The 21,799-nt window shown below is 43.3% G+C and overlaps 1 protein-coding gene across 1 annotated transcript in view; it reads left to right on the forward strand.

Annotated features, from left to right (window-relative positions):
* Positions 1–348: 348 nt before the first annotated feature.
* Positions 349–21,799, forward strand: part of rasal2 (RAS protein activator like 2) — a 113,406-nt gene continuing 91,955 nt past the window's right edge. Inside the window, exon 1 of the mRNA XM_085805290.1 lies at positions 349–506. Coding sequence (XP_085661416.1) covers positions 356–506 — 151 coding nt within the window. The 5' untranslated portion in view covers positions 349–355. The remainder of the gene's footprint in view (positions 507–21,799) is intronic.

Below are 21,799 nucleotides of genomic sequence, written 5' to 3' on the forward strand. Positions count from 1 at the left end.
AGCAGCAGCAGCAGCGGTCTGTAGGAAGTTTGTGTCCCGGCTAAGCAGCTGAGCTAACCCCGGGAAGGAGAGGGAAGCAGCGGGGCCATGAGGCAGAGGCAGCCGGCCAGCCGCTGCCCTCGCCTCGGCTAACGGCTACAACAACAACCACCACCGACCACCGACAACCGACCGACCGATAGCCGACAACCGACAACCGACTTCCCCACGCCGCGACACTTTCACCGCTTTGTCCCGTCGCTTTCTTTTTCTTTCACCGAGAGATTCAACTCTTTTCTCCTCAGGAATACTTAGTTTTATTTTACTTTTTTCTTTACTTTACTTTACTTTACTTTTACCTCTCGTTTCTTCGGACATGGAGCCGCCGTCGTGTGACTCTCTGTCCGCCGCGGCCGCCGGCGACGTGGACTCTTCCCGCGGCGGGGCACTGAGCCTCCTGGACCCGCTGCTGGACCGCATCCTGGCGGACAGCGTGTCCCAGCAGCAGGGCTGGCTGCGCGTCTACGGTAAGAGGAAGTCTGTGTGTGTGTGTTTTCATTCATTTCTTTATTTCAGACCCAAGAAGGGGATCCATATCGCCATATAAAAAGCACAATAAGATAATAAAAAGACAGAATAATAATTAAAAAAACACACAAAATACAAAGTAGGCTACAGCAGGGGTTCTCAACTAGTCTCACTCTGGGATCCACATTTTCACATGGTCATTAAGTCGCGACCCACTTTTATAGAATTCAAACCAAGATTATTGTTTTTTTAAGCCTTTAAAAACTCATTTCTTTATTGAGTAAAGTGCATTTCAGAGCACATGAATGAAACTGAGGAGTTACCATGACAACTGCACGTACGGAAGTGGATAAAATAATATCAAACTGCACAAAATGGAGACCAACAAAATGATATATTTGACTTCTAATGCATCTCTGCATTCAGAGCATGTTCACTAAAGTGAATAAATATGAAATTTCACAAAATAAAGACCCACAAAACAAAACAAGATTCACTGCATTCAGGCCACATTGATAAGAAACTGATATCTTTGCATTCAGAGCAAATACTAAGAAAGTGAGGAGGAGCATTACAACTGCATGTGTTCAGTGACGAGTGCCTTTCAATAGAAGTTATTTTTCAAAATAAAAGACATGTCCAACATCAGATGTGCATTAAATATTATTTACTTTTTTGACCAGCTGTCTGCGACCCATCCAGAACGGGTCCGCGACCCACTTTTGGGTCCCGACCCACCAGTTGAGAACCACTGGACTACAGAGCTTTCCCCACCGCGTACACTAGGATTGACCAACACATTAATAATAAGTTCATTCTCTGATTCTGACGCCCTACACACATAAATCTGTGCATCAGATTGCACAGAACAGCAGAGCAGGTGGGTACCCCGGTCCCCGACACTGACAAACATAGACATTTGTTAGTTTATTTTCACATATCAAAGTTAAAAAAAAAAAAAAAAGATATAACATATAAAATCCCAAACAAAGTGAAGGGGAAATGCCAAAAAAAGGGGCTTGTAGGGTTAGGCATTCTCCCACTACAGTTCTAATAAGCTAATGAGCAGACATTTGTGAGGTACAAAAACCGTTCATACATAATGGTTTAACATGATTTAACATTGTAGGCTACAATGCAATACAAAAGCTTGATAAACATATGATAAGAAATAGCCTATAATATAAAATAATCCCAGTTTAGAGGCAGGCGGACCATGTGGAAAGTATTGACTGGTTAGCAGGAGAGACTTTATTAGTGCTCTCCTAAATTGTTGTAACTAGATAAATCAAAAATAAAAAAGTAGCCTACAGGTAATAAAATCCATATTCTTGGCCCACGATAAAGTAACAGAACTGTGATTGAGAGGTGTCTCTGTGTCTGTGTGTGTGTGTGTCTGTGTGTAGTTTGTGTGTGTCTGTGTGTAGTTTGTGTGCATGGGAACCTCCACTTCTTCTTCCCTCACATGTTCAGTCCGGCCTTCTGACTCAGAGGTCAGAGGTCAACCCTGAGTGTGTGTGTGTCTGTGTGTGAATACTTGTGGGTCCATAAATAGCCGTGTGTGTGTGTGTGTGTGTGTGTGTGTGTGTGTGTGTGTGTGTGTGTGTGTGTGTGTGTTCAGTGTGCAGAGAAGAGAAGCTGCTGTGTCACCAGGAGAAACTCATCTATGTTTAATTTACACCTGAAAACTGGACACCTGAACGCACCACACACACACACACACACATTAACTAAACTAAACTTATAACCAGAGAACTGAACTAAACAGTTTGCTGTAGTTGTATATATATTATTATATATTATTATATTAGGCCTATATTATTATTATTATTTAGGTTTAGGTTTATTTATTTAGCACACATTTATATTCCATGGTGCAAGGAGGGAATGAAGCCTACATAAGTTCCACTCCTGTCACTAATTACAACCAAACACATTTCTATGGCTAACAACATGAACATAGAGGGAAAAAAGGAGATAAAGTGCATAGATAATCAACGTTATATGAGCAAAAATGAGGAGATAGAGAACAAAGCGATCAGTAGGCTAACAAATATAGAGACGGGTACAAAAAATTCATAGATTGAAATCATAAAAAAGAAAAAAGAAAATCTTATCTGCTTTGTTATTTGTTCTAATAACTTTCTAATAATCAATCTTATCTTTCTATTGATGAGACGGTCCAGTTGATGTTCGTCGTCCCCTGGAAACACTTCCTGTTGTTTCTCCTGGTTTTTGGCTCAGGTGGTGGTCGACCAGTCGGAGATGTTTCTGTGTGTAAAAGTGAAAGTGTTTGATACCGTTACCCGTTCGTTACCCTCCTCCTCTCTGATTATTATTGGTTATTATGGGGTATCGAGTCGACAGTGTGTGAAGTGACTCACAGCTGTTCCCAGATGATGCAGCTGTTGTGTAACGTCCCAGAATCAGAGCGTGTCAGCAGCTACTTGATATTAGACATGATTATAGGTTTTCTTGGTTTGATAACTGTCAGAGAAATAATCACCATTATTCTGCATTAATTAATTTAACAAGGCCATGAATGTGTAAAATCAAATATAGATAGCACTTTGCAGGGAAATTCTTCTGCCAGGTTGCTCCAACAGGAAACATGCAAAGAAATAAATAAAAAAACAAAGTATATATATGATAAAATATGTCCTACAATGTCTAAAACAATAAAAAATATACACTAATGGTGCAAAGGAACAGCCAAGTCTTAAGACATTTGTTAAGTTAAATAAAGTGCTACATAAGTGAAATACAATACAATACTAGTGCTAAAATGGCCAAAGCAAAACTTAGGACACACTTTACTTAAGATTTATTTATAAAAACGTCTGGTCGCTGTGTATTTCATTGGTATAAACTTGAACCTCTGTCCTCAGACTGTCCTGACTGTCCCTGAACGCCACACAGGGAGAACAAGGAGTTGTGTGATTGGTCACTGACTGAGTTTTATTTAACGTTTACTTCAGACTTGTCCGTCAGTAACGAGTCTGTAGGTTTAACAGATGAGTAACAGGTTGAGCTCTAGTTGCTCCGTCTGCACCGAGAAGAGAGAATAAAGTGTACGAATGTAGTAGAGAATAATATAAATAATATATAGAATATGTATGATGATGTTCATACAGGTGAATAAATAAGTGATGGAGGTCGTGTGTGTGGGTCACGTGACCGGCCTGTGATTCTGATATCGGTCCACGAAAAGAACATTTCTCATTTCTTCCTATTCAGAATTTCAAAATAAGAGCCTCATGTCAAGAAGCTGTGTGTGTTTGAATGAATGTGATGCGATGTGTGCAGCATGGATTAAGTGGCCAAGCGTGTGGGGGGAGATTTAGGGTGAATTCCAATTCTCCCCTTAGCCCTTGGCCCTAACCCTTCGTTTAGCGCGTTCACGTGAAGTGGTGGTGTCCCGGTTCTGGTTCAGACGAGGGTTAGGGGGAAGTGGTCGGGCTATCTCGCCCTTCAAACGGAGATTTTTCAGGGACACACTACAAACCGAGGGCTATGGCAAGTTTCCCAGAATGCATCTTGCGGCAAACGGCAGCTGTTTTATTTCTCGCCGTAGCGCTGTTATTACGTAATTTTGTTAAGTATTAATATTTTTTCATGTGAGAAAGCAACTGTTTAGATGTTTAGATCCCCAATGTGAGGTCGGTTTATCCACATGAGGCTGTTTAGACGTTTGCTCCGATGTTTTTGGGAGAAGTGAGCAGATCAGCGGCTCGTCACGGAGACACCACCCATCCGGAGAGCTCGTCAGCCGGCCAACCTCCGTCGTCATCCCGGGGGAAAAGACGGCCGCTAATTAACTTACCCGCAGGTTTTTAAAGGTTTACCGCCGCGTAGTTACATTCTTTTTAGGATGAAAAATAGAATTGGAATTGGGCATTAAAAGCAATCGGGACACACTTGACAAGTGCAGCCTTTGCCGTTGCGCACACTAGCACAACTACGACACACTCACACACACAGCACAGCAACAGTTTTATTAACCAGTGCTGCTGGATCACAGTCTCATCTAAAATAAACGAAAAAATAAAAACATGAACAGAGCATGATGGATATAAAATATGACATTAAAAAGTCATAATTATGAGATAGAAAGTTAATTTCATTTTATTGAGATTAATTCAATCGCATTTCCTAAACGTGCTTGTGGCTGCCGGTGACGGCGGACTTCACCGTGGTGCATTGTGGGATTTATACTTGGCCAAACACCACTCGGATGCGGTCTTACCTTCAGTGTGGGTAAAGTGCAAATCAACACGCTGCACTTTCAGTCGTTGGAGAAACGGGACACACTGAGACACACTGACACTAAGAACATGAACGCACACGCCAAGTGCCCAAGTGTGTAAGTGTGATGGAGTGTGCATATTGGGACAGGCCCTTGGTGTAGTGTTTGTTTGATCGTTCCCACGCATCCTGAACGCAGCAGCAGCAGCAGCAGCACACACTCACACACTCACACACGGTGTTTGTTCGGTGTCGGGGCAGTGTGGTGATGTCAGCAGCCGTTTGTGGCGGTGACCTCACCCGGCTGGACTCGGGCTGTGACATCACCGCAGCGCTCGCATACCTCAGATAGACGGAGGAGGCTGCTGCCGCCGTGCTGCCTTCAGGGTCGCCACGCCGAGCGCCGACAGGCCGCTGCCTGTGATCATGATAACTGTAGTGAAGCAGCCTGCTTGTTAGAAGTTGTGTTTCACTCTCATGAGCACTGTTCCCTCTAAGGTGTTTCACTGTGCAATTGCAACACTGCTCCAGAAGACAAAAAAAGTTGCACACTGAAATATAGGACTGACCCAAAAAATTCGAAGCTTCGTTCGTTGCCATGGTAATCGATCATGAAAGTCCGTGATCGATTTTTTTTGTCCTCCTTTTTCCCTTTTTGACACGTTCTCATCGGCAGTTGTTACATTAAAATGAGTAGCTACTTGGCATCCTGGAAACCTGCCTGAATTTGGTGATATGCAGTGTTTGTTTGCCATTACTTACATTATTTCCGCTTTCCCCCCCTGATAATATATAGGGCCTTATAAAATCTGTTTTATTTTCCGTTTTTTTCCGTTTTTTAATTTTTGGGAATTCTGTTTTTTACCATTTACTCTTGTTTCACGACCAAAAAGAGTGTGTTTTTAATGTTAACGGCTAAAATGTACACAAATTACATAGAAATTTCTTTGAATTTATTGAGGTAACAAACAAACAACACTTTTCCTCCAAACCTTAAGAACAAATACTGCTTGATGCAACATAACACTGCACTAGTAAGCACTTCGAGTACCAACAAAATATGAATTTGGCGATTAATTTGCGATTCCGTGATGCGTGAATCATAGGGCCCTATTTATAATCCTGTTGGTGATTGTTTCCCCTCTCTCTCCCTCTCCACCGTCTGTGTTGAGTCGTCCACTATTGTTAAATCACTAAACGCAAAATGTTTTGAAAGTCCATTTTCTTTAGAATTGAGTCTCGTCGGCCGTGATGTGGGATTTCGCTGTAAAGAGCCGGTTCTTCATTCACAAGAAGAGTAGGCAACACATTTTGTACCGTTTCCACCCAACCGGGTTGTTTTATTAAAACTGTGTGAGGTTCAGACTGGTGGTGTCACACAGTAACACGTCCCTGTGAACGACCAAACATAGTTCCTTCTGTTACAGTCGCCAGACTTTAGGCTTTACTAGAATCACAGCTCATTCATAAAAACACCTTTCAATGGAAACACCTTGTACTTCTTTTGACATTTTAGAAATATTTATTTTATTTTGTGAAAACCTGCGATGGAAACTCAGCTACCGACGAATTGTTTGGTCCAATAACTGATCAGATTACTGATCAATAACTTGTCTGTTTGGGGGAATTGATCAACAGTTTGATAAAAACAGAGTTGTTACAGGATCATTTACAGTTCTCTGAGTTTTCTAGCTTCATTTTAACTGCGTGTTAGCTTAGCTTAGCTTAGCACAAAGACTGGAAGCTGAGGGAAACTGCTAGCCTAGCCTAGTTTAGCCTAGCCTAGCCTAGCTTAGCTTAGTTTAGCCACTGAGCCGTCACAGAGAGAATCTGATGAAGACGTTTTCATGATGAGGATGATGTTTGACGACTGCTCAGACTGACGAGGGCTAAATCTGTTTGTGTGTGTGTGTGTGTGTGTGTGTGTGTGTGTGTGTGTGTTTGTCGGTCAGTGTGTTATCCAGAGAAAGGCTGCTGGGTGTAAGCCTGTTAAAGCTGACTGCAGACAGATGCTTAAACACAGGATTTAGCTTCTTTTCCACACACACACACACACACACACGCACACACACACACACTCTCTCTCTCTCTGAGCAGTCGTCATTGAGAAGTGAGGGACATGGGAACATATGGTGAACTCTGACCGACACCTGAACGCAACACGACGACCTGTCACTCACCTTCGGCCGCGTCTGGCCCCGCCCCCTTAGTTCTCAGCGAATCCAAATATGGTCAAAGGTCTCCTTCTCCTTCCTCTTCTTCTCCTTCTCCTTCTCTTTCTTCAGGAAAAAAACGGCGTGATCACATATCTCCTATTCTGTCCAGTTTAGGGTGCAGTTCAACATGTTATTGTTTGTTTTTAAAAGCCTAAATGGTCTAGCCCCTCTCTGTTTATCTGACCTCATTAAGTATCACGCTCCTGCTAGAGCTTTGAGGTCAAGCAACCAGTTACCGCTGGTTTGCCCCAGATCTAAACTAAAGAGCAAGGGCGACCTTTTATGTTCATCTTTTAGTAGCCTATAGCTTTTATTTGTTTTATCTTAGTAACTGTTTTTACTGTTAAAGCAGAAGTAAGCGATCCGGTCGTTTTGGTTAATGCTGCGTTCCAGGCAGGCTTTTGAAACCGTAAATTACAGCTTCAAGTCACAACTTACGACTTTGTAGCGTTCCAGGCAACCCACTCGTGTTTCTCCGACCTGTTTTACCTGTGAAAGTCACTATAACGGCCACTCGTAACTTCTGACCCGTGAACTCGCACCAGATCGAACTGGTACCACTTCACAGGTCGGAAAAACACGAGTTACGAGTTGCCTTGAACGCACCATAACGTCTTGTCAGCCGATGGAGTTAGCAGCCCCCGCCCTCGTCATGGATCTATTGGTCCTCGTCCCTACATCACCACATTCAGGCGCATCCCTTGGCTGCACACACAGAGAGGACTGCCCCTTTATGCCGTTCTCTCTCCTCATTGGATAAAACTTGTAGGATACAAGGAAAGTTTTCTCCTGGGCTCAGAGCAGAGCAGAGTGACTGACAGACCCGTGTTTCAGACCAAACACTCTATAGAAGTGATTGCTGTCGGAAGATACAACTATTTAAGACTAACACAAAAATATCACTTACTTCTGCTTTAATCTATGTTTGATGATTCATGTTGTTTTATTTATATTGCTAGCACTTGTACGTTGTGCAACACGTTGGGCAACTAAGGTTGTTTTTAAATGTGCTATATAAATAAACTTTGAGTTGAGTTGAGTTCTTCTCCTCCATCTGACCTCTGACCTTCACGTCTGACGCCTGTGACTGTAGCGGAGCTGAAGGACTGAGTTTCTGTGGGGTCAGAGGTCACAGAGACAGACAGACAGACGCCTCCTATTGGACGGGGACGGTGGGAGTTTGTTGTGTTGTGTTGTTTGTGTTGCTCGGTCCAATTCACACCTGAGAGTCCCGCCGGAGCCGGAGCCGAGCGTCCTGATTGGACGAGGGCCGGAGTGTGAAACAGTTTCCTCAGGTTATTTTCATGTTTTCACTTCGGCGACAGAGAGAAACACAGAGGTTTGATGAACGACACCTTCACGTTTACTCAGATTCACCGCTAATCCTCCAATAAATAAACTGACCCGTCTTCTATCAGAGACAGGATTTTATCTAATTCAGAACAACTCTTCTGCTCTGCAAAGATGTAAATCCTCTCCACTGGTTCTGTTGTTTCTGTCGTCCAGAGGCGTTAATTAGTTAGTTTTAGTTTTTTTTAGTTTATGTATTTATTTCATTCATTTATCAAGCATAAAAACAAAAAAAATAAAAAAAACAATGACAATACTGTAACTCTTGAATGAAAGGGAGTAGAAAGAAGCAAACTTATATTGTCTACCCCTTGTTACACAGAATTAATTCACAAATTAGATAATACCTACATCCAGGCAGAGAAAAAAATGGAAGTAGAAGAAGAAAAACATCAACAATTTAGGGCTGCACATTTGACCATCACCGTCTCAATGTGTGCATATGCAGTAGTCATATCACAGGACGTGTAATGTTTTCTCACTTTTATTATTTTTTTTTAAATGTTAAAGGGACAACCAGGAGTTTCTATTTGGTTATAAAAAAGTCTGATATTAATGTGGATGAATCTCCGTTACCACTTGTTAATGGTCCATTTTAGATAAATCTATGGTTTTGTCTCTATGGTTATTTTGTTATTATTAGTGGTGGTGGAAATGCTGGGCGAGCCGACCAGCGTTTCTTTACTTTCGGTTTCGTGGCGAGTCATGAGAATAACGCAGCTGAATCTCCGTTTATGGTGGGAACTACGACGGTATGTGATCGTCTTCCAACCTCTGACTTTAATTCTTGATGAATGAAAACATGAGTCTGTCTTGCGCCGGTCAAAGAATTTCACCGAGGCTCATGGTAAATGTAGTAGGAAAACACTTCGCTTTCCAAAACTCCTGGTTGTCCCTTTAACGTTTGAAACTGAACTTTGAAAATTAGAAGCCGACCCGGCCCCAAATATGTGTATTACTTTTTTCCCGATAGTCTAAAGGAGTCTGTTGATGTTTCTGTGAGTGTGAGCAGCAGAACTACGAGCAGGTGTGTGAAAGTGTAGAGACAACACACACACACACACACACACACACACACACACACAGACACACACACACGCGCACACACACACACACACACACACACACACACACACACACACACACACACACACACACACACACACACACACACACACACACACACACACACACACAGGTCTTGAGGACAATGGAGGCCGAGCAGAGGAGGAAATGGAAAAAGTTCCTTGCAGGCCTGGCTGTTATCAGGATGTGTGTGTGTGTTTCTGTGTGTGTGTGTGTGTGTGTGTGTGTTTCTGTGTGTGTGTGTTTCTGTGTGTGTGAGACAGGATTTCCCCTCTGAAACAAAACAAGAGTCTTGACTTCTCTTGGTCAGAAATAAGCCGAGTGTCTATTTCAGGACTCGGAGTGGAAACACAGATCCACCCGGACGGGACCGGGTGGTCGCCGTGGCAACAGCGTCAACATCAGATTCATGTTATGTGTGTCAGCCACATCAGTTCAAGTTTGTGTAGCAGTAATCAGATTACTTCAGTCACAGCCACAGTGACTGGATCAGTGGATCGATGGATCAGTGGATCAATGGATCAGTGGATCAATGGATCAATGGATCGATGGATCAGTGGATCAATGGATCAGTGGATCAGTGGATCGATGGATCAGTGGATCGATGGATCAATGGATCAGTGGATCAATGGATCGATGTATCGGTGGATCAATGGATCAGTGGATCAATGGATCAATGGATCAGTGGATCAATGGATCGCTGGATCAGTGGATCAATGGATCGATGTATCGTGGATCAATGGATCAGTGGATCAGTGGATCGATGGATCAGTGGATCGATGGATCAATGGATCAGTGGATCAATGGATCGATGTATCGGTGGATCAATGGATCAGTGGATCAATGGATCAGTGGATCAGTGGATCGATGGATCAGTGGATCAGTGGATCAATGGATCGATGGATCGGTGGATCAATGGATCGGTGGATCAGTGGATCAGTGGATCGATGGATCAGTGGATCAATGGATCGGTGGATCGTTGGATCAATGGATCGCTGGATCAGTGGATCGCTGGATCAGTGGATCGATGGATCTGTGGATCAATGGATCGGTGGATCAATGGATCGGTGGATCAATGGATCGGTGGATCAATGGATCAGTGGATCAATGGATCGTTGGATCAATGGATCGGTGGATCGATGGATCGGTGGATCGATGGATCGGTGGATCAATGGATCGTTGGATCAGTGGATCGATGGATCAATGGATCAATGGATCGGTGGATCAATGGATCGTTGGATCAGTGGATCAATGGATCGGTGGATCAATGGATCGTTGGATCAGTGGATCGATGGATCGATGGATCAATGGATCAATGGATCGGTGGATCAATGGATCGTTGGATCAGTGGATCGATGGATCAATGGATCGTTGGATCAGTGGATCGATGGATCAATGGATCAGCTGCAGGTTCTTCAAGCTGCTGAACGTGTTTTCATTTTATTCCGTACTCAGCAGATTAATCAATATTGACAATAATCATCACCTGCAGCATCTCTGGATCAATCAATCAATCAATCAATGAATCTATCTGAAAGCTTTGATGAAGCTGCCGCTGTGTCAGAGGCTTTTATTGTGAAATCACAAGCAGGTTAGTGTCTGTGTTTGTGAGGTAATTGATCAGGTTGACTCTCAAGCTGCTCATTGATTATCTTATTGATCGGTGTGATCATTTTCCAGTGTCTCTGCTTGTTCTGGCGTCAACGGGAGCTGCAACACTTCCTGTCTGTGACGTCACTTCCTGTCTGTGATGTCACTTCCTGTCTGCTTTCTGGAAGTGTTTGTGTCCTCAGCCCTCGTGGGAGATTTACCCAGGATTCCTCTGGGCGGGGCCGCTCTGTCCCGGGGGCTGATGGGTATTTTTATCTGGCGGTGGCGGATGGTTTCCTGTAGGACGGGGACGAGGGGCGGACGGACGCCTGCGCGGCCAATTCCTGTTTGCTTCCTGCCTCCCGCTCGGCCTCAGGTCCAGGAAATGGCTGAGATTCCACCGCGCTTCCCTTCCTCTTCACCTCGCCGTTTCCACGACGACGCAGAGTGCATCGGGGACTGACGATGGGCCTGATGATGTTTCAATGAAGTCTTCTCTCTCTCTCTCGTCACGTGGCATCACTGAATACGGTTGCCATGGCGAGACAAACATCGATTCCAATGACAGGAAGTGTTCCAGGAAAAACAAACTAACGATGCATCAGTTTAAAACATTGATGATGTCATCAAAGACAACAAATGAACTGACAGGGATAAATGGATGGTCCAAATAAAAACTTTGTTTTTCCTGCACTTTGAGGGGCTGGAAAAAATTATATTATTATAGCGAAAAACAACCTCTTTTAGGCCGTGAAAATAGGCCGTCTCTTTGGGTCTGTTCACACCACTGTATGTTGTAAATCTCAATCAACCCCACTTTAAAAAATGCTACTATCCCTTTAATGTGACTAGTAACCTGCTAGTAACCACTTACGCATTTACTAGATACGGGATTGCATAAACTGGTCTGGTGCAACCGAAATTAGTAAACAACTAGTTGCAAACTAGCTAGTAATTACTAAGGGTTTAGTAGTGGTTGAGTAATTACTAAATCCTGAATTTAGTAGAGAGATACGACGCCAAACTGGTGCAACTCCACCCTGGTCTCTGGAGGACTCCTCAGCTTAGTTTAGCTTAGCTTAGTTTAGCTTAGCTTAGCTTAGCTTAGTTTAGCCTGCCCGGGTCTTAACGCTGACCTACATGCAGCCGGCGGCGGCGTCCTGGACACCAGCCGCCTCATTATCCAATAAATGCTGATATGTGGGTCAGTCGGGGGCAGCTCGTCTCTTAAAGGCTGCAGCCCGGTCTCCTCCTCCTCCTCCTCCTCCTCCTCCTCCTCCTCCTCCTCTTCCTCCTCCTCCTCCTCCTCCTCCTCATGCTCCACATTAAATCTACCACACGGTTTATATCTTCTTTTTTTTAACTTTTATTGTGGAAAAAACATGACAGACAATACAGTGAACATGCATTGATGACTTACATTGACATAAAATGTGAAATTAGGTGCGTGTGTGTGCGTGTGTGTGTCAGTTATAATATATTCTATAAATGGTAATCATAATAATGGTGTAAAAGAGACTTGGTGGATAATAATAGTGACTTTGGTCATAATAACAGTATTGGGGGAAAAAAATATTAATAATGATTGAAAAAATAAATGAATAATAATAATAGAAAATCAATAAATAACAATTGTGACAGCACTAACTCAACAGCGTCCAAACTTCCTCTGCAGAACAAACACTGACCAGCAGCAGCTTTCTTCAACTAGTGCAGATTATCCACCACTTTCCGGAGAACGACGCTGGGTGTCGCCATGACGCTCCATTCCACCGTTACTGTATTGTTGATAGCATAGACTGGTTGATAGACATCGGCCGTGATGACTTTATTTATAATCATCACGTCATTTTAATGAGAACAATACGGACGCACTTTATGTCACATTTTCACGTCACTATACCATTGCGACTACTCTGATGTTTATGAAGTCTAAAAACGAATTGTTGAACAAACATTTTAGATTAGCTGGGCTAACTGTTAGCCGTTAGCAGTGTCAATAAACAATAACTCAATAAACGGCCCATGAAAAAAATGTTTTCCAACATGACTGAGCTAACTGGAGTAGTTTCATGTCGTGTCCCACAACGGGAGGGTTTTAACAGCTGACGTCCTGATATTAGCTTAGCTGCTGCTGTTAGCTTAGCTGTCAGCAGCAGCAGCAAAGCTAACAACTACGACAACCATGACTAATTACAAAAACGTGCACACAGAAATAGTAATGTTTGTCCAATAATTCGTTTTATAGACTTAACAAACATCAGATTTAGTCAAAACGGTTTTGGCAGCCCGGAGCCCCACATTTGGTGCCTACACCGGTGGCTAACGCTACCAGTTAGCCGCTCGCTAGAATGCTACTAAAACCGACTTCCGTTGTGGTGTGACGCAATGGATCATGGGAAAATAAAGCGGTGGATACCTACTGGTTATATTAAACCTAGCAGAGCTCCATATGAAAGTGAAAGAGGAAGATGGAGATGGCTCAACCCTTCAAAAGAAAAGACAGAAGAACAAGAAGGAGGAACATGGAGCTGTGTGGTTGGTGATTGACAGCTGGAGGCCTCAGAGTGAACCACCACCAACACCACCGGCTTCCTCGTTTACATGTGAACCAGAGAGTCCTGCAGTGAGATTTGCATTTGCATCCTCCTTCTCCCATTGGTTGAATCATCAGCACTGAAGCTGAGCTGCTCCTGTTTTCTTCCTTCAAAGTTTATAGATATTTATGAGCTCCTGTTCGGGTCGAGTCCCGAGAGCCGACACACATTTGACCTCTGAACCCGACTGATCCGGCTCACACTACAAAAACTCAGAGGAGTGGATCTGTATCTGTCCTTATTTTTGTTTTAGAATTATGAATGAGTAGGGATGTCACGATTATGGATTATTGTCAGAGAAATAATCACATTATTATGATAATTACGCATTGATTCATTTCACAACGCTATGAATGTGTAAAAATATAATTACATTTTTAAATATCTATTCATATTAGACCAGATATTGATCCTCCATGTCAATAACTTTCATCTAAACCAAATTTATAACTACATGACGTCTATCTTCAGGTCATTAAACATGGACACTGAAACTGTCTGACGACTAAAGAAACAGATCGAGCTCACGCTGTGTTGGTCGTGATTGACCACAAACTGTCAAGTTGTGAAAGCTGATGCACACCTAAAAAAATCTTGAAAAAACAGGTGCGTTGGAGCATAGGTTAGGAGTGAACAAAGGAAAAAAGGGTCTCCTGCACACTGTCAAGTCACTTGCAAAAGACTTTAATAATTAATTTTATTAAAGTCTTTTGCAAGTGACTTGACAGTTTGCGGGAGACCCTTTTTTCCTTTTTTTTCCTTTGACCACAAACTGTAAAATAAAACCATATCCATCAAAAGAGTTGGACACATGTTCAGTTCAGTTTCAGTTTCACATCTGTAACGTTAAAGTGAACGATGTTCAACTTGTCACGTTGCACTGAAAGACGAACTCTTGTAATAAAACAAGACACAATTCATTTATAAATGACGCACCATTAGGTGAACTGACACTAACGTAATAGTCTATATAGTCTTTAGAAAAGAAAACTTCTTTCTACCTGTGTTTTGTATAAGAACCTTTTTCATCTATGACATTAACGTAATTTAATCCAGTTACTTTACGTTGTAAAGTGACGGTGTTGAGGGAATCTTTATGTTTGGTGTTTAATACCGTGATTAATTATGAAAACAAGTAATCATAGCATCCCTATGAATAACTCTTCAAAATAAAAGTCTTTTGGTTGATTTTCTAATCTCATCGTCCGTAGGCGAGACGCCACCTGTCAATCAGTTTCCCTTTGTTGCACTTTTAACCCTTTGATGGTGTGTTGTTATTGACTGGTTCAGACCGAACCCTCAGGTTTTTGGTTCTGATCAGTTCTTCAGCTCCAGGAGCCGTCGGTCGATCAATCAGTCCAATCAATCCAATCAATCAAACAAAAACCATCAATCACACAGATATTTGACGGTTGAGGCAGAAGGAGAAGCCTGTGACACTGCAGTGTGTGCGTGCACTTTCAGTTTCTACCCGCTGCAGAGAGGGGAAACCACAGTCTGCTGCTCTGCCTCACGCTGGCGGCTGATTGGCCGAGCTCCGAACTAACTTCGTCCTCATCTGACGCTCCACTTCCTCCCTCTCAGGAAGACGTCGCCTCGACTCGACTCGTCGGCCGCCCAGTTGAGAAACAAGCGAGGCAGACGAGACTTGGAGGCCGAGCCACCACGGTGTCGACATGAAGACCGACGACGGGACCTGCTGACGTCTGTAAAAAAAAGAAAAAAAAGAATGTGAAAGTGCCGTTAGGGTCGTTCGTTCGTTCGTGTGTTCATGTCGGAGCACAGCTGCATGTCGGCAATCCAGCTGTGTCCACCATTTTGGAGGCCAATCCCATCTGCTCGCCACCACCGCTGCCTGAAGGAGGCAAAGCAAGGCAAGGCAATTTTATTTGTACAGCCCGTTTTTACCACCAGTTTGTCTCAAAGGGCTTTACATGGCATAATACCAACATCCTCTGTCCTTAGACCCTCACATCGACTGAGGAAAAACTCCATGGAAAACCCTTTTAACAGGGACAAATCTGAGAAACCTCAGGGTGAGCAACAGAGGAGGGATCCCTCACCCAGGACGGACAGACGGGACATAGATGTTGTTACAGACAAGAAAACAGTTTACAACAGTTTAGGCCTGTGAGTGAGTGAGTGAGTTGGAGCATGATGAGTGGAAGCGGCGTCCAGAACCACCGGAGGCCCTGGAGGAGGCCGAGTGCTGAGCCGCCATTGGACCGCTACGAGTGGAGGACATCTGCTCGCCCAACACATGCCACCGCCAAGATGTCGCCTCCCGAGGGCAAAGGGCACAACGCCGCAAACGCCGCCGCTTCAGGCCAGGCTCAGTCCGGCTCTCTGCGCCGGATCTTCCCCTTCCTCCGGTCCATGTCCGAGCCCGGCGCCTCCGGTCCGGACGCGGAGCGGCGGCGGCCGGCGCTCAGGAAGGCGGGATCGGACGCGGAGCAGCGGACGATTCCCTCGGTCAGCAGCTTCATCCACTCGTTCTCCAGGAGGATCAGCAGAGTCCTGAGAGACCGACCCGAGGCCGAGGCCGAGGCAGCAGCAGCAGAGTCCGGTAGGAGGCGCTCACCGGTAGCCTGACGCACCAGGCGCATGACCTCTGTCCGACTACCCATTTCTCCGACCATACATTTCTTTATTTTTGCGTCCATTAGTCCGACCTCCCACTTCTCCGACTTAAGTAGCCCTAACCTAGCCTGACAAGCCAGACTATATCATTAACATGTCTAGTCTGGCAACGAGCGGTAGACCTCGGCTCAATCCAGGGGGCGGGATGAAGGCTGTCTTTCAAACTGCCTCTGCACCAATAGGGTAGCGCTACGACCAATCAGAGCAATGAGCAGGATGATAGGGTAGCGCTACGACCAATCAGAGCAAAGAGCAGGATGACGTTGGTAGATTAAACTTTTCCCGTATCCCGTCGGCAAAACACCAAATACATCCTTCTTCTAAATGAACGACTTCAGTGCAGTTTCTGGCTCAACTTTTAAAGAAAATGACAAGTTTAATTCTTTCAAAGTTGATGCCAACGCCGATTCAAACGATTCCTTTGCCAAAGCCATCTTCTTGTCATGTTTTTCACCGTCGTCATGGCGTTAAGCCGCCCAACGACTCTCTAAACAGATAGAGCGCTGTGATTGGTCAACACAATCGGTGTTCGAGACTCAAAAAGTTCCTATGGCTCGTTTCTAGACCTACGGAGCAAAGAGATTTGCTGCTGCTAGGGGGCAGAGAGATTTATAGGCTAGCTCACCGGCGCTCTCACTTGCGTTTCCATGGAAACGTGCGGTCGTGTGTTCATGACTGAAGGTCACTGAACCCCGACCTCTGTTTGAAACAGATGTTTAAATCTTCTTTAGATCTAAAAACAGGCAGCTTCATTTATGAAGCACATTTCATACCAACCATAAAAACTAAACATTTAACACTAAGAACTGGAAACGGGAAAAAAAATCAACATTAAAACATACCATTTTATTTCTTTTAAAGTATATTTTTGGGCTTTTCACCTTTAATTATTTTAATTATAGCCGAGAGAGAGGGGGAATGACGTGCAGCTGAGTCGGGATTCGATACAGGGCCGGCTGCAGCGAGGACTATAACCTCTGCATATGGGGCATCTGCTCTACAAACTGAACTAAACGACGCCCCCAAAAATATACAATTTTTAAAAATCAAAATAAAATCCAAAAAGGTAAAAATTGGAAACATTAAACATACAATTAAAAGCAAGAAAAAAGAATATAAGAAAACAAGTACAGAAAAAATAAAATATAAGATAAAAACTAGACTAAAATAGAGCATAAAATATGAGTTCGCAGCATGAAATATTGATTTGTATTAAAACAATTAAGAGGACTTGCAGTTCAAAGATTTAAAGTTCTTTAAAAGAGCTCAACATGAAAAGAAAAATGTTTTCAACCTGGATTTAAAAGTGCTCACATAACAGTTTGAGCTCTGTGCTCCACTATCTGACCTGAGTCAGTAGTAGTAGTAGTAGATCCCAGAGCTCTACTGGGTTTTTACTCTACTGACACGACTCTCTTCTGATTGGCCGACTGTTTCCTAAAGCGATCCAATAAAAAACAGAGCAGATTTTAGAATAAAACACTCAGAGAAACCAGATGGATGGATGGGTGGATGGATGGATGAATGGATGGATGGCTGGCGAGTCCAGGTGGTGGTGAGGGGGCGGGGCTTACGGTGACTGCGTAGTTGTGACATCACAAAGTGACAGAGGCAGCATCCTGGCAATGCGACGGCTCCTCCATGTTTGATTCTGTTTCTGAGTAAAATCTCAGCAGCGTCTTATCTTATTATCTGTGTGCGCAGACATATTCTCTTATCAGTGTGTGTGTGTGTGTGTGTGGAGGCCGCTGATTGAGAGCTTGAGGTCTGCCAGCGGCGGCTTCAGAGAGTATTTACATTCAGCACCAGCAGCAGTGTAACGCTCGGCCGTGCAGCCAGACTGAAGGTTGAATGAATGAATGAATTTATTTATTTATTTAAAACAGGGACAATGCACAAAAAACATTAATCTTGTAAAATAAGAAGAGATGCTTTGAGCCAGGTTGTTATAGCAACAATTGCTAATTTCCGCCTGTAGTCCCTGGGCAGGTAAAATGGGAGCAGATACAGTATTAAAGGGATAGTAGCATTTTTTTAAAAGTGTGGTTGTATGATCTACAAATAGCCCCTAAGTACTTTAATTGCAGTAGAAGACTCTCTGCACTCCTCCCGTTAGCAACGCCAGCCCATAATAGCCCTGCCCAGAGATTTACAACATACAGTGTTGTGAATGGACCCAAAGAAACGGCCTATTTTCACGGCCTAAGAGAGGTCCAAATAAAAACTGTGTTTTTCCTGGAAAAAATTATATTATAGTGAACAATGGAACTGTGTATTTTTTTTCAGGTAAAACCTCTTTTAGGCCGTGAAAATAGGCCGTTTCTTTGGGTCTGTTCACAACACTGTATGTTGTAAATCTCTGGGCAGGGCTATTATGGGCTGGCGTTGCTAACGGGAGGAGTGCAGAGAGTCTTCTACTGCAATTAAAGTACTTAGGGGCTATTTGTAGATCATACAACCCCACTTTAAAAACATGCTACTATCCCTCTAAGATGAATTGAAATAGGACATAAGTGACATAATAACCATAATATTTAAAAAGTTGACAGAATGCACTAATAAAAGCAGGGAAACAGGAGCGCCAAATCATAAAGTGCACAATATACAATATACTCTCACTCTCATCACACATTCAAACACAAACACATACATACTCAGATAACAATCCTCCTCCTCTAATAACCACACTCATAGCCAGACACATAGCCTACACACACTCACATAATACTCAACAATGTGTGCAAACTTGCTTACTCAGTAACCAGCGCTTTGACCAGCATGAGGATGTGTGAGGATTTGTACATAGAAGAAAAAGAAGAGCTGCCAAACTGAGTTCTACGTTGAGGAATACTACACTCACCCCTGTAGGTCATAAATTCGTGACATCCCTAGTTTGTAGCCTACCTGGCGGTGGCTAGCAGGATTGGCTCTTTAGGTGTGTGACACATGAAACTCTGGTTTATCTAACTCGTCATGTTTGTAATTAGATAAAAACATCTTTAACTGTGACTTTAAAAAAAAGACAAAGATGAGTTTTATCTCCAGAGAGTGAGAGTGAATCATAAAGAGGAGTCAGTGTGTTCCTCTCCCTCTCTCTCTCTCTCTCTCCATGTTCTCTCTGTAGTTAATCTCATCTCATCCATCATGTTATGTTATGTGTCACCTCCCAGCAGCCCCGGCACGCCGCGCGGTCACCGGAGCGGCCGCGCCTCGCCCGTAAATTTAAAAAGCGGCAACAAGGCGTGAGCCGAGCGGCTGGCTGGCTGGCTGGCTGGCCGGTGTAAACGGAGCTCACGGAGGAAGGTTTGATTTCATCTGTCTGAGTCAGTGGATTATGGGAAATTATGTCCTGGGAGAGACAGAGGAGGAGGAGGAGGAGGAGGGGGGGCATCAGTCATCACCGGGGTCAGGTTACACACTCCTGTTTGCCTACATGTTGTCAGACTACAGCTCCCAGAATGCTTTGGGGGGAGCTAAATAAATCAGCCGTGACCACTTCCTCCTGTTTCCAGTGTAAATACTGAGACAGACACAGAGGAAACCTATCTTACCAAGAATATTTGTCTTATTTCTAGTCAAAACTAATCTCATTATACTTAAAATAAGACTTGTCACATTAAAAAGCAGCTTGTTTTTAGACACTTTTTAACTCCTTTCAAGGATATTTTCACTTGAAATAAGTAGAAAAATCTGATAGTGGATCAAGTTTTTCTTTTTTATTACAAGCACAAAAAACTTGCTTTCACTGGCAGATTTTTCTACTTATTTCAAGTGAAAATTAGTTTGAAACAAGTGAAAATGATCTAAAAACAAGTTAATTTTTAGGTGATGAGTCTTATTTTAAGAGGAAAGAGATTAGTTTTGACTAGAAATGAGACATTTTGACAAGAAATAAGACAAATATTCTTGGAAAGATTTTGAGTTTTTGCAGTGCAGCATGAGAACAATAGTGACGGACGAGAGTTTCACTATATTTATCTAATTTTTCATGTCACTATATCGCCGTTTAGACTAATCTGATGTTTGTAAAGTCTATAAAACCAATGATTGGACAAACATTACTATTTCTGTGTGCACGTTTTTGTAATTAGTCATGGTTATCATAGATTAGCCGGGCTAACGGTTAGCTACCTGTTTAACTTTAATAACTCAGTGACTCAATAAACGCTCCATGAACAAATATTTTCTCCAGCGGATATCTGAGTTCCAACATGACTGAGCTAACTGGAGTAGTTTCATGTCGTGTCCCACAACGGGAGGGTGTTAACAGCTGACGTCCTGCTGTTAGCTTAGCTACCGTTAGCTTAGCTACCGTTAGCTTAGCTTCCGTTAGCTTAGCTACCGCCGTTAGCTTAGCTACCGTTAGCTGTCCCTGTCAGCTGAGCCACTGATGCTTTCTAGACACCGTGATTCCCCCAAACTGAATAAATACAACACATTGCAACACAAAACACACACACAGAAATAGTAATGTTTCTTCAATCATTTCAGATTTGTCTAAACGGTGATAGGGTGTGAAAAATATGATATATAGCTAAACTCTCGTTCGTTACTATTGATCTCATTCACATTACGTGCTGGTTTTCTACCAGGAAGTAGAATGTAAACAACAAGAAGATTCGGTCTGTTGATCGTCTTTATCAGGTAGATGTTGATAGATGAGGTCATGTTATTCTGGTTGCCCCCCCTTTCCCCAGTGTTGTTGTTGTTGTTGTTAAACATTTGATTTAATTAGTTAATGAAAACCAAACGTGCAGGAACTGAGACAGAGCAGCAGTGTGAGAGTTTACAGCAGGCCCCAGCAGAGCATGCTGGGTAAAAACAACCACAGAGTTCTCACTTCTCTACACACATGCACAGACACACACAAACACACACAGAGGACTGATTCACCCTCCTTGCTCTCACACTCTGGAGTTGCCATGTGAAAATGAGCAGCTACTGCTAATTGGAGGCTAATTAACCCAAATGTGTGTGTCTGTGTGTGTGTGTGCGTGGTTGGCAGCACCAGTGTTTTGTTGTGTTTTGGCCCAGGGCACGCTGACAAAAAACCCTGTTCTTCAGAGCTGTGTGTGTGTGTATGTGTGTGTCTGTCTGTCTTTTTGTATGTAAATTGTCCGACCCTTCACAATAAAAGCCCCTCCTCCCTGTAACAAAAGCAGCCTGAGCTCATTAACCTCTCGGAGCTGTGGTGGGAAAGTTGAAGCTGCACACTCACCCACACACTGACACAGTTACAGTTACATCTCTAAACATCTGGACCACCACACTGTCCAGTCCAGAACCAAATCCTGCAAATTTCAGTTTTCCAGTCATGGAAAAATTAGAAAAAAAAAAGTCAAATGTCCTGGAAAAGCTTGAGACAAAAAGTGTCTAGCGAGAAAACTATAGAGACTTTGAGTTGATGCATTGTTCTATCAGCATGTCAGAGATTATTTCATAGATAAGTTAGAGCCACAGACTGCACATCTTTAAATCAGACTTCTGAGGCTGAGAGATGGAAAAACATAGAAACTAAAATACAAAATAGAGTGCAATTGTCGAAAAGAGCAGTTCTCCAAAGCATGA

Source organism: Trachurus japonicus, chromosome 17 (assembly GCF_045865225.1).
Source record: "Trachurus japonicus isolate A0001 chromosome 17, Traja_1.0".
Lineage (NCBI taxonomy): Eukaryota > Metazoa > Chordata > Actinopteri > Carangiformes > Carangidae > Trachurus > Trachurus japonicus.